The sequence below is a fragment of the Papaver somniferum genome, chromosome 6 (assembly GCF_003573695.1).
Source record: "Papaver somniferum cultivar HN1 chromosome 6, ASM357369v1, whole genome shotgun sequence".
Taxonomy (NCBI): domain Eukaryota; kingdom Viridiplantae; phylum Streptophyta; class Magnoliopsida; order Ranunculales; family Papaveraceae; genus Papaver; species Papaver somniferum.
Window position 1 is genome coordinate 19,223,552 of NC_039363.1, and position 14,253 is coordinate 19,237,804.

The 14,253-nt window shown below is 38.0% G+C and overlaps 1 protein-coding gene across 1 annotated transcript; it reads left to right on the forward strand.

Moving 5' to 3' along the window:
* The first annotated feature begins 3,968 nt into the window (after nt 1–3,968).
* Nucleotides 3,969–8,676, forward strand: LOC113287123 (RNA-binding protein 39-like). The gene is made up of 13 exons (XM_026535804.1): nt 3,969–4,775; nt 5,475–5,553; nt 5,657–5,713; nt 6,357–6,412; nt 6,783–7,014; nt 7,125–7,211; nt 7,295–7,369; nt 7,457–7,540; nt 7,661–7,725; nt 7,799–7,982; nt 8,076–8,164; nt 8,259–8,373; nt 8,449–8,676. The coding sequence occupies exons 1-13, from the start codon at nt 4,114–4,116 to the stop codon at nt 8,488–8,490; spliced, it is 1,827 nt and encodes a 608-aa protein (XP_026391589.1). The 5' UTR covers nt 3,969–4,113; the 3' UTR covers nt 8,491–8,676.
* The last annotated feature ends 5,577 nt before the right edge of the window (nt 8,677–14,253 follow it).

Genomic DNA, 14,253 nt, shown 5'->3' on the forward strand with positions numbered 1-14,253 from the left:
TATATGTTTAAAAGACATTTTTACAACGTAGATTAGGGGAGAAAAAAATCATTCGTCAACTCTCCAAGTCCAGGACGTTGCCATGTACTTCTGAATAAACGGAAAAGATTGCCGAGTTTACTTCAGTGTTGCAAAATGATTGTGCAACATTCCTCTGTCAGTTCGCTCCGGCATACTGCACAATGATTTTGCAATAGTTACCCTGGCATACTGTACAATGATTACGCAACATTCGTTCTGACTATTGCATAATGATTGTGCAATATTCACTTGGCATGTCGCTCTGGCATGATGCACAACAGTTGTGCAATATTGGCTCTATGCCAATAACTTTTATAATGCGCAATGATTACGTTGCAACTCCCAACATAGTGCGCCACTCCTTAACGCGGATTGGTCTTTGGCCAATATGCCTACGCGATGTGCCTTTATTGGCAACATTTGGCACTTGGCCAAATGCATCTTACTACGCAACGGAAGCTTTGGATGAAACTTCATCTCAAGCCATGGCGCATCATTTTACATGCGGCATGCTGAAAACACTGGGGGTTACAAAAGTTCACGAACGTACTTCCTTTAAACAAATGTAAAACATTTTTTATAGCATTCACATAATCATAAAACTATATACAAGAATATGTCGGTATTATATCTACGAAGTTCAAAAGATAAGCGTTATACTTCATAATATCATTCCTTAATACTATGACCATACTGTTATGATCATGTCTATCTACTAGTGCATTATATATAATATATACAGCTTCGCATGTTATGTTTTCAATATAGCACGACTTGAAAGATACTTTAGGAATGAAACAAGTTCAAGTCAATATTACTAACCTCAAGTGGAAGATGATGTCGTCGTTGTAGTTCATCACTTATTCTCATTCTTGAGGTCTTCAGAGTAATACTTGTATGTCTCAACATTCCTAGACTTTCTAGTCTAACATAAGCAAAGTTGACTCTAGTATTTAATCAAGCGACTTTAGATGGGTTTTGATACTAAAAGATGACAACCAAACTTGACGTACCAACGTTGGGTGAGTTCAACCGATCTATGCTCTAACAAACTAGGATGAGTCACGTGAAAAGGCATAAAATGCCTCGAAAATCGTGTGTAAAGTGTGAGATGAGATGAGGTTGAGATTCCTTTCTCCATGTCCAGTCACATATGTTACGTGGAAATAGTATTATTACTTATGGATCCCTTTGTTGAGCATGTAGAGCTCAAGGGAGCTTGTCCACGTCTTTTGATAGACATGTACAGTTCAGGTCCAATTTACTAGCCGTGAGTGTGTTTGAGATGTTGATAAATAGGTTTGAGCCTCAGGCCAGGCTTGTGCCTGAGTTTTATGCCTGTATAAGATTCTTTATACAGGATGGCTCAGTTTGAATGAGGCCCTATAAGGTTTGGATGATTCTATTGACGCTATCTGAGATTTGCTAAGTCTGTCTTACACTTGGTTGACGCAACTGATACTGTATTGCACTTGACCGACAAGGCTGAGTCTGTCTGAGACTTTGCCGACGCGACTGAGTCTGTATGAAATTTAGCTGAGGTGGCTGAGTCTGTCTGAGACTTGGACGACGCGACCGAGTCTCTCTGAAGTCAGCTGGGACATGTTCATGAGAGAAAGGGAGGCTTGCACGCCTAATAATGTACCGACGAGACTTCAACTTACTTGTTTTTGACCAACGTATCTTGTAGAGATGTATTAGGAGTCAATTGTGTCCGTATAATGGGGATGACATGAATAGTGTATCTCGAAAGGATGTTCTAGGAGTCTGTCGAAAGGGCCCAGAGGCAGAATAACTAGTGTTTCTTACGGGGATGTCATAAGAATTATTCATAAGCCTCGGTAAGTTGAGTCAGAGCCTAGATTAGACATGACCAGTGTATATCACGATGATGTACTAGGAATTAGTCATTGATCTCAAATGGGGTGAGTCGTGCTTGAAGGATACATATATGTCTCTGCTCTGGGTCATAATTAAGTCCACCGGGAATGTTTTTACGCATCTACAGAGCCTACATGACCAGCAGTATCTCGTCGAGGATGTATACTAGGAGTCATGGCATCACAATCAGTTACATCTCACGAAGACATGCTGGAGTTGTGGTTGTTCTGGTTCATAAGTCTGCCGGGGACGTTTTACGCTCTACAGAACCTATGTGACCAACAATATCTCGTCGAGGATGTGTGCTCGGAATCACGGCATCACGACCAGCAGTATCTCGTGGGGACCTATATTAGAACTCGTGGCTATGGGTGCCTTGAGGGCTAAAAGGTTAATCTCTCCCGTGAGAGTGGAGTTTTGGCCTATGGTCTTGAAATGACACTTTTACCCCTTATCAAAATTTCACTATCTACAAAGGGATACTCGAATTTTCCATGACATAAGATTTGGTCTCTCATAAAGGGATACTCGAATTTTCCATGGCATAAGATTTGGTCTCTCACAATTCTCCCGGGGATTAGACTATTTCTTTCGAATCTAGTTAACAACGCTATGCTAACTTCGGTTATAATAACTCCTTAATTGCCATGTAAATCTTCTTTATATGTTCTCTGCGATTTCCAATCACCTGAATTTGATCACACCTCTTCATGTAGTGTCTTTTCCCAAGCGCATTTTGGTTTTCCTTATATATATATATGCTCATACCCCCCACCCCTCGCGATTTATCTTGGGTTGCCCCTTGGAATCGGTCCCTTTTCAAATAAAACTGATACCATACTTTAGTCCATTTATAAATATGGGTGCAACGTCCAGTTTGAAAAATCACACATTCTCCCATAATTTTGACTGAGCAAACAAATAGCCATTTTCAATGAACCCCAAATACTCACATTCCTAACAATTCTCTTTCACCACCTGCACAACTTGTTCTAAAATTACCCTCAACTCATCATCTAGAAGATCTTTCTTACCTGCATACTGGATACTATTGCGTCTTTTAATGTAATAAAGGACCTTTCTATGGGATACACTTTTCTTCTTTAGTCAGCCGACCAAAAGGCTTCTGCTGGTGACTAGATCAGAGTGAGCTTCTTTAGATGTTCATGTAAAATCCCAGTCACTGCTTCATGCAATAACTTGGATGGCGAATACTCCGTTGTCAACAGTAAGCATAGTCACAGATAGCCAACAACTATCGAACATCATAAAAACAAAGCTACCAGTTCCAAATGGCAAACCGAAAACACCATCAACCAATGCAAAGAGATATACTCTTGAAATTCCCATTAGCTTAATACCAATATATTAACAAAAGTCACAACTCAGCAATAGATGCCTCGACAAAAGAACTGGAATTCGAAGATCACAACATTGTTCAAACATATACAAGAATATATTCGACAGACTAATAGTTTATGTAATGTTTTTGATAAGAAATATATTACTAACTTGTTAACATTCCTTAGTTTTATAAAGATTTATTTTCGTCAATAAGCAACATAATTTTATGACATACAAAACCCTTTATTTCAAGGCAGATTAATAAATTCACAAAACCTATCGCATAACTCAAGATCTGCATCCATGATGTTATATTGACGCCAAGTTGTCTAAAATTTGCCACATGCACCAAAAATGTTAACGACCCAAAATTTGCTCCTTAACACATTATGCAAACTGTTTTTTACCTCTTTTTTGTTTCACCATATCTTTCCCATTATGCTCATCATAACTGGATTTTATCCATCAAGGAATTACATGAAGAGGCCAAAACTAGAGATTAGATAAGTATCTCCGACACTCCGTGTACCAGATCCTTTCCTCATAGGGTCAAATCCAGACATACCCGTATACCTAATAGTCCAATACCTCACAACCGTTAATCACTCCTCAATCTTATCAATCACCCGATGATAAAACAATCCAACCGCTACAACACACACAGATGACAACCTTATAAAATACACCCCCGGCGTACCACATTCCCAATTCACAAACTCAAAATCAGTCGAAGGAAGAAGACGAACGAAAATCTAAACCTAGGGTTTTTCAAGCTCTCCCAAATATCTCCACTGCTACTGTAAGAAAAATTACCAAAGTAATCTAGGGTTTCTGGATAATAATTCTCGAATTCGAAACCCTAGAGATATGGATTTGGATGATATTGAGTATCTAGAGAAAGGAGTAGAAGATCCAGAGAATTCAAAAGCTGAAAATCAATCATCAGGCGGAAGAAAAGAAGGCGAGAAGAGTTATAGAAGTAGTAGAAGAAGAGCTGAAGATGATGAAAATGGCGCTGATGATGATGAGAGGTTAACAGATAGTAAGAGAAGTAGTAAGAGGTCTAGAGGAGAGAATGGTAGTGCAAAGAGAGGAGAGGTTGAAGATAGAGAAAGAGAAAGATCTTCTAGATCTGAAAGACGAAGTGGCGGTGGTGAAAAAGATAGGCATAGAAGTAGTAGAGATTTAGAGAAGGAGACTGAAAGAGATAGAGGTGATAGAGGAGAAAGACGTGAAAAAGATGGTGTAAGGGGGGATAGAGGTGGAAGGGAAAGGGAGAGGGAGAAGGGAAGTAGCAGAGACAAGGAGAGGGAGAAGGAAAGGGAGAAGGAGAGGGAGAAGGAAAGATCTAGAAGAAGCAGTAGTCATTCGGGGAGACATCGTAGTGATACTGAGAAAGATGTTGAGAAAGAAGCTGTGAAAGAAGTTGTTAGGGGAAAGAGTAGAGATAGAGAGATTAGAGAAGCTAGAGAAAAAGAACGAGAACAGCGTGATAATGAAACAAGGGAAAGGGAGAGAGAGATGAGCAGGTAATAATCACTTCTAAGTTTATAATTGTAGCTCAATTTATGATCTAAGGTTATAATTGTAGCTCAATTTATGATTTGTTGTTGATTCTGTACGCATTTTAAGTTGTCCTAGATGAATTTATGATTGAAGTTTTTGCACAATCTCGTATTGTGTAACTTAGGGCTGAGAATATTATTTGATGATGTGCACATTACGAGCTAGCTTAGGTGTTGGACAGTTGACACTGTGTGTTTGAATTATGAATTTGTGAATTGTTTCGGTTGTATCAATAGTCTAGTGTGTCTTGTATCTTGTTGAGGCCAACTAATTTCATGTGCTTACCAGACACAATGGTGTATACAAAGATTACTATGCAAGGGAAATCGTGAAAAATGCCTTGCTGGTGGGAACGATGAGGATATAGTATGTATAGCTTCTTAGACGTAAGAATTGGGCATTGAAAGACTTTATGGCCTTTCACCGAAGTCTTCACTCTTTTTTTATTTTGGCGATTTCATCTGTCTATGAAATTGTAAATGGTTTTGCTGTCAATTGAGAAAGTTAATCAAAGAGCTGGAGAGTGTAAGTTCCATATGGAAGATTTTGCTCAAGTTAGAAATGGGTTTGGAGTAGAGCTACTAGTAGTCAATTATTTTTTTATTAGTTTTTCAAGTATGAATATGTCAGTTTGTTATATAATTGAACGTTTTCGCATGCAGGAGATTTAAGGATAAGAAAGAAAATATGGAGCCTGAAGCTGACCCAGAGAGGGATCAGAGAACAGTTTTTGCTTATCAGGTATTATGACGTGTTTATTCATTACTTAAGTGCTATCTTGATTTATGCTGTGCTTCTTTTGACACTTAAGTTTTTAATTCTTATGTGAATTTTGATGTTGCAGATGCCTTTAAAGGCGACCGAGAGAGATGTTTACGAGTTCTTCTCTAAAGCGGGGAAGGTTAGAAAAATTAATAGCACATTTGATTCTATCCTGCGAAACGTATTTTCTTGGTTTTAGTTGGTAGTTCTTTTGTTATCCTATATAGTATATATACTTGCATAAAAAGTTCTCTATTGTATCAGAATTCACAGCCCCTGGTGTGGTGGATAATCATGTTGTATAATCTTGCATATTATTAATTGAATTGACTATTGAAGATGTGTATTGCCTCCTTAATTTTTAGACTCTTGATGCATGAGACACCTCTCAAATTAGTGTGAATGCATTTCATTGAGATACATTTGCTTCTTATTGCAGTAAAGCTCCTCTGCCTTCCTTGAGGCGTAGTATAATGACTTATTTGTGGCTCAACATACTTTATATTTGGTGAGTCAATAAGTATATATGAATTGACTGATGATCATGTAGTCTGCCGTCCATAGGTGGTACATTGTGTACCAAACATGTAAAGTATCGCTTTGTAAGTTTTAGCTTTCTATGGTTTTTTTTCTCTTTATGCAAAGACAGCATTTGAACAGTTAACTTTTACTTTTCAGGTTATCGGATGTAACATTGATCATGGACCGAAATTCTAGCTTTCTATGGTTCTTTTTCTCTTTATGCAAAGATATCATTTGAACAGTTAACTTTTACTTTTCAGGTGAGGGATGTAAGATTGATCATGGACCGAAATTCTAGGCGATCAAAAGGTGTTGGGTATGTATATCCTACTTTTAAGTTCCGACTTTATGGCGTTATGGATCTTTATGTGGGAGCTATCTTGACAATTGTTGCTCTCTCGTAATTTGGTTGTACTCCTGACACAAATTAATAGCAATATGATAATGCTGATAAAAGGTGCTGAGCTATCTTGTGTCATGTTGTGCATTGTCCTGGCACTTGAAACCATAACCACAACCATGGCATGGCCTTAAAATACCAGTAGTAGTCCTTTATGTACCAGTTTATTTTGTAAGAAATTGTGGGCATTAGCGTCAGTCTTTCGACATTTGAAAATTTTAGTTTACTATTCTGTTTTCCCCCTTCTATTGACTTAAATTTATGAACGGGTGCTGGGTTATTGCAGGTATATTGAGTTTTATGATTCAATGTCTGTGCCAATGGCAATTGCACTTTCTGGTCACCAGCTCTTTGGTCAACCTGTAATGGTTAAGCCTTCAGAAGCTGAAAAGAACCTTGTTCAATCTACTGCTACTCCGGGAGGATCAGCAGCTCTTGCTGGGCCTTATGGGGCCGTTGCTAGGAAACTCTACATTGGGAATCTACACTTTAACATGACTGAAGAACAACTTCGGCAGGTATTTTTAAAAAGACCCTGGTGTTGGTTTAAAACCAAAAATTCATTTGATATGTTTATGTATACTCTCCAGTCATCAGTGTGTTGAAAAATTAGTGATGTTGTTTCTAGGTTTTCGAGCCTTTTGGTCCAGTGGAGCTTGTGCAGCTACCTCTTGATCTTGAGACAGGCCAGTGCAAAGGATTTGGTTTTGTGCAAGTAAGGATGGACCCTGTTAATTTTTGTTAGTCAAGTTAATTGTGGAAAATTTCCCCTTTCTAAATGTCCTCTTCTTCCTCCAGTTTGCTCAGCTTGAACATGCTAAAGCAGCTCAAAGCCTCAACGGAAAATTGGAGATCGCCGGGAGGGTTATCAAGGTCTGTGAGCATGTCTATGAAATTTCTGATTCCCTGCATTGATTTTGAATGTCAACTTAGTAGCAATTTGTCGTGCTTCTTGTGTAGGTTTCTGCTGTTACAGATCATGTGGGAGTCCAGAATGCTGGAGCTAATGCAGCTGACTTTGATGATGATGATGGTGGTGGTTTGGTGAGTAATATTTTTTGTCAATTGTTGCGGTTCCAAATTTCGTAGTGTACTGTTTCCTGAGTTTTAGCAGTCTTGAAATGCTCATTTGAAAGATAATGCTGTTTCATTTCTCCAATGCAGTCATTAAATGCCCAATCCAGGGCAATGCTTATGCAGAAGTTGGATCGTACTGGTGTTGCTACTAGGTTCGTCTCTTTAGTTACCTCTTTCTTTTTTCTCTGTATTCATGGCTAAGCTGACCCTGCAAACATAATGCAGTATCGTCGGGTCTCTTGGAGTACCTATGGTTAATGGGCAAGTACCAGTTCAGCCAATTGCAGGCCTTCCTTTAAATCTGCAAGCTGGTATTGTTCCTGCACTAGCTGTCCCTACTCCCAGTGAACCCATTGGTAATCCTTCCGAATGTCTGTTGTTGAAGAATATGTTCGATCCCGCATCTGAGGTTTGTTACCTTTCTTGTTTTTCTTGATTGTTTTAGCTTTGACTCAAGAGTCACTAATGGAATCAATTGGACTAACACCATCAAGTTTCACAGACTGAACCAGATTTTGATCTAGACATCAGGGATGAAGTCCAAGAAGAATGTTCTCAGTTTGGCCAGGTGAAGCATTGCTATGTGGATAAGTAAGTATTTTTTGGTTTCCATATTTGGTGCCCATTTATTTCTTGTTTTTGATCCGTATTTTGACTATCTACTCTGGCATAAAACTATTCACAGGCACAGTGCTGGTCATGTCTACTTGAGGTTTGAAACAGTAGCAGCCGCTGCTAGTTGTCAACGCGCAATGCATGCACGTTGGTTTGCTCGCAGATTGATTGCTGCCATTTTCATGGTATATTTAGTTATCACTACTAAACAAACTAATTATCCACTATTGCCACAACTGACATTTTGTTTGCTTTTGCAGCAACCCCACGAGTACGAAGCTAAGTTCAGCAGCAGTGGTTGATCTGAAGAGGGGTTATGCTTTAGAATTCTTTGCTAATTTTGGATTAAGTTTTTTTTTGTTTTTGTTTGAAGTTCAGAAATATATATATATATTAAAGGCTAGCCGAAGGTGCAATGTCGATCAACCTGGTGTACAAATTTTGCTAATTTGTGATTAGTTGGTAATGCATCATTTAGATTATTGTTATTCTGTGGATATGCTGTTATGCTTTACAGTTTTTTCCCCAGTCGCTGTTAGTAGCCATCTAATCTTACCCTGTGTGTTACCTATTCATGTTAGAGTAGCAATGCATTTTAAATCCTTGGTTGCTGTTGCTAATATCCATGAGATAAGCAACAAGTGTTAGCTTTCGATTCAATTGGTTGAGTTAAACTGTGATAAGTTAAGTATTTGATTGGTTGAGTTGAAACTGTGAACCCAATCCTCTTGCCATATATTAATTGAGTTCCTAACTTGAAACTTCATCACATTCAGCTAGTATTTTTGGTAAAACAGTCTCTTGGAGGATTTCCAGTCCTCTAATCTACCTGCTGAGCTATTCCAATCCTTCTCGAGGGACCATCCTAATTCTGACCAAAGAACTTGGTCACGAAGTGAAGCTTCAAAAGGGATTTTTACATTCATTTGAAAGTGGTCTTTTCTAATGATTTCAATATACTTTCAATATACTTTCTGTTTAGCTTTCAATATACTTTCTGTTTAACTACCACATGATGATTTCATATCGAGTTTCGGGTCATACTTCATTTTGCATGCAGTGTTGATGACCATGGTAAATAATCACAGATACGATCTTAAGAGGTGTACATGTACAATCATCTTCTTATAAACACGACCTCGATATGAAAAGAGATTGAACTTAAACAATATAACAGGTTTGAAGTTAAATTTGGCTCCTCAATTGTAATAGAAAACAAATAAAAAAGTAAAAAACATGTATATATAAAAAAATTACTTTGAGAGTTAAACCGTTAGGTTAGATGAGTCGAGCAGAACCGACTCAAATCTACCTCCAGATTAATCACTCTTCTTTGTCGTCTTCTTACGTGCATAACCGTCTGCCATAATAGGCATGGCCAGAGGTAAGAATAGTACGATCCACGTACGATACCATACTTAAACGTTCACGTATAAAATGTACATCTTCCCGGAGTTCATCCATTTGCTTACAAAGATGATGTACGTCTCTCGGTTGGTGGAGATTTGTGGTGGCCGGGATATCTTTCGTGGATGAAAAGAAATTGCTTGCTTTCCCCAGTACTGATTCCTTTGAAGTGCTTGAAACTAAAAACCTCCTTGCAGCAGCAATACTTTGTGCCATCTTCGTCTGATCGCTTATAGCAAAGGTTGTATGGCAGCAATGCTTCTCTACAATACTACTACTATCTTAATGCGAGGCCTTCTTATATATAGGCGTCTACAATTCCTTGTAGTACAAAGACTAGGAAAAGGAAATCCTCTGTACTAAGAAATAAACCAAAACTAAGAAAAAAATTAATAAAATCCAAAATGACCAACAAGGTTTCATTATAAGGCTAATCCAGTGCAACCATGGAACGTTATATTTGCTGGAAATAATGTATTCCGAGGCACCGTTCCAAACCACGAAAAACATAACTAAAGCTAACCCGGTGACCAGAGTAGAGCCCATGGAAATAAGACGGTCCACCATTTGACTTGGTTTGATAGTCAAGATAGAAACAAAAAGGAATAAATATTATCCACCCACTACACCTACCCTTTCTCTTTGGAAACAATAAAAACAACCATCTTCCCCGATATTTGGAGAGGTAAGCAGTAGAGGTGGTGGAAATGAAGGTCGGCGGTGGTGGTAGTATTCGTTCGTGGAAGGGAAAAGAGGAACACCCTGTTGGTTAAACTTCAACATAGAAGTCACTAACAAGCTGATTAGGACAAGATTAGGAAATTGATGTAATCCTAAGGGAATTAGAAGTCATTTAGTTCTAAGAAAAGGAAAGACATGTAATAAGGTAATAGGATTAGGAAAAGGAATTCATAGTTCTATATATATATGATCACCTAAGTTGTGGTTGATCATATGAGCAAGATTAGAGCTTGTGTTTAGTTTTGAGAGATTTTCTAAACATCAATAAAGAGAGTTGTCTTTATATAAGCTAAGTTTCATCTTGCAGTTGCCATTAATTGGTATCAGAGCTTGTTCCTGAGCCATGGAAAACGAAACCACGATTGTGGGTGCAAAACAGTTCACGCCACCATCAATACAAGTTCCAATCCTCAACGCCACAAACTACACAGTATGGGCCATGAGAATGAAGGTACTGATGAAAATCTACAAAGTTTGGGAAACAATTGATCCTGGTACATTGGACCCAGACAAAAACAATGTTGCCATTGGATTACTCTTTCAAGCAATACCAGAATGTCTTGTTCTACAAGTTGGTGAACAGGAAACTTCAAAGAAAATTTGGGATGCAATAAAGGCACGTAATCTCGGAGCTGATCGAGTTAAAGAAGCCCGTCTGCAAACCTTAATGTCTGAATTTGAAAGAGTGAAGATGAAAGACACTGATACTATTGATAGCTTTGCAGGAAAGCTATCAGAGATAGCCTCAAAAGCTGCGTCACTTGGACAATCCATTGATGAAGATAAACTGGTAAAGAAGTTTCTCAATAGTTTACCAAGATCCAAGTATATTCATATCATATCTTCTCTCGAACAAGTCTTAGATTTAAATAAGACTAGCTATGAAGATATAATTGAAAGATTGAAAGCATATGAAGAGAGAATCCTTGATGAAGAAAACAATGGAGAAACTCAAGGAAAACTCTTTTACACAAACTCTTACCAACAAAACTCTGCGACAAGAGGAAGAGGTGGTAGAGGAAACAGTGGCCGAGGAAGGGGAGGAAGGTTTAACTCACAAGATAGAACAACAAGTCAGAATGATCAAAACCAAGGGAAAGAAAAGAAGGATAGATCAAACATTATTTGTTACAGATGTGATAAACCAGGACACTTCTCCTCTGTATGCCCTGAAAGAATACAAAAGATGGAAGAAGCAAACAAGAATGAAGCAAGGGAAGCAGATACATCTCTTTTCATGCACGAAGTTGTATTCTTAAACGAATGGAACCTAATACCAAAGAACTACGAATCAAAGGATGGAGAAGAAGGAATCTGGTATTTAGATAATGGAGCCAGCAATCACATGACTGGTAAGAGACACTATTTTTTTGAACTCAATGAGAAAATCAAAGGACAAGTGAAGTTTGGGGATGGATCTTCTGTAGAAATTGAAGGGAAAGGATCAATTCTATTTCATAGCAAGACCAGAGAACAGAAGCTTGTCACAAACATCTACTTCATCCCAAAATTACAAAGCAACATTTTAAGTTTAGTACAAGCTACAGAAGTTGGATGTGATGTTAGAATGCGACAAGATTATCTAACAGTTCATGACCCAAGTGGAAGACTTTTAGTTAGAGTCTCACGCTCACAGAATAGACTCTACAAGATAAGTCTCATGATTGGAAGGCCATTATGTCTGAATATGAGACTGGAAGATCAGACATGGAAGTGGCACGCAAGGTTAGGACACATAAGATTTAGAACTTTAAAGGCAATGTCTCAGAACAAGATGGTTCGAGGGCTACCACAGATAAACGATGAATCAAGGATCTGTGAATCATGTTTAGTTGGGAAACAAACGCGTCAAGGTTTTCCAAAAACAACAACAATCAGAGCCTCAAAGACATTAGAGCTTCTTCATGCTGATTTATGTGGTCCTATTACACCACAAACCCTTGCAAATAACAAATACATATTTGTTATTATAGATGACTTCTCAAGATATATGTGGTCTATTCTTATGAAAGAAAAGAGTGAAGCATTTGACAGATTCAAAGCTTTCAGAAATCTGATAGAAAAAGAGTTAAAAGAGGAGGTCAAAATGCTTAGAACTGATAGAGGAGGAGAGTTCACTTCCTTAGAGTTCAAAATGTTCTGTGAGTCAAATGGAATCAAAATGCAACTCACAGCACCATATACACCACAACAAAACGGAGTGGTGGAGTGGAGAAACAAGACTCTAATGGAGATGACAAGAAGTTATTTAAAGGCTATGCAGGTACCTAATTATCTATGGGGAGAAGCTGTACGACACTCCACATACCTAATAAACAGGATACCTACGAAAGATCTGAAAGACATGACTCCATATGAAAGTTTGCGAAAGAGAAAACCAAACATAGATCATTTAAGAGTGTTTGGTTGCAAAGCATACGCAAAAGTTGATTCTGCAACTCTTAAGAAACTGGATGATCGATCTCAGACTCTTGTGCATCTAGGAATTGAGCCTGGATCCAAAGCTTACAGATTATTCAATCCAACAATGAAAAGAGCAATAGTGAGTCGAGATGTGGTATTCGATGAAAAAGAAAACTGGAACTGGAAAGAAACTAATGATGGATCAAGTAGGGATCCAGGAATGTTTCACATGAGATGGGGTCAAGTAATTGATGAAGGAGAAGGACCCATAATCATCAATACCAATGGAAACAATGATGTTAATCAAGAATAAGAAGAAAATAATGAAAACACTGAGAATAACGAAGAAGTAGTAGAAGAAGAAGAAGAAGAGGAGATCGATGAAATAACTCAACCCATTCCACTACGAAAATCAACAAGACAGATATAAAAGCCACAATATCTGGAGGATTATGTTCTTCAAGCTGCAGAAGAATGTGAGATTATGCTACTTTCTGTTAATGATGAACCAAGGAATTTTCAGGAAGCAAAGGTCTCGACTAAATGGACACAAGTATGTATAGAAGAAATTATTTCAATCAACAGAAACAAGACTTGGTTTCTAGTTGATAAGCCAGGTGGGGTAAAAGTGATTGGTCTTAAGTGGATCTTCAAAATAAAACGGAATGCTGATGGTACTGTCAATAAATACAAAGCAAGGCTTGTAGCTAAAGGATATGTACAAGAATCAGGCATAGATTTTGATGAAGTTTTTGCACCAGTTGCTAGAATTGAAACAATACGCTTATTAATTGCATAGGCATCATCAAACTCATGGGAAATTCACCACTTAGACGTTAAGACAACATTCTTACATGGTGAATTTCGAGAAGATGTGTATGTTGAACAACCAGAAGGTTTTGAAGTAAAAGGACAAGAGCATAAGGTTTATAAGTTATCAAAAGCTCTATATGGTCTAAGACAATCTCCTCGATCCTGGAATACAAAGTTAGATTAAATATTAAAGGGAATGAAATTCATAAAGTGTTCTAAAGAAACTTCTGTATACTGAAGAGAAGAAAAGGGAACGCTTCTTGTGATTGCAGTCTATGTAGATGATCTATTTTTGACTGGCAATTCCCTTAAGGTGATCAATGAGTTCAAGAGAGAAATGTCATCAAAGTTTGAGATGTCAGACCTCGGAAAACTCACTTATTACCTTGGCATAGAAGTCCATCAAGGAGTAGATGGGATTCAGATTAAACAAGAAGCTTATGCAAGGAGAATTCTGAAAGAAGCAGGACTTGAAACTTGTAATCCAACTAAGATACCAATGGAGTTTGTACTTAAAGTTTCAAAGGCACAAGAAGAAGCAGAGATTGATTCAACGAGTTATAAAAGAAATGTTGGATGCCTAAGATACTTATTATACACAAGACCAGATTTGGCTTTCTCTGTGGGAGTAGCAAGCCGTTATATACAGAGTCCACGCAAGTCTCATGGTGATGTAATAAAGAAGATATTGAGATATCTAA

Coding starts and splice junctions, on each gene's coding strand:
- LOC113287123 (XM_026535804.1), top strand. CDS start 4,114: ATGGATTTGGATGATATTGAGTATCTAGAGAAAGGAGTAGAAGATCCA. Junction 5,714..6,356: donor TCTTCTCTAAAGCGGGGAAG/GTTAGAAAAATT, acceptor TTTACTTTTCAG/GTGAGGGATGTAAGATTGAT. Junction 7,370..7,456: donor TCGCCGGGAGGGTTATCAAG/GTCTGTGAGCAT, acceptor CTTCTTGTGTAG/GTTTCTGCTGTTACAGATCA.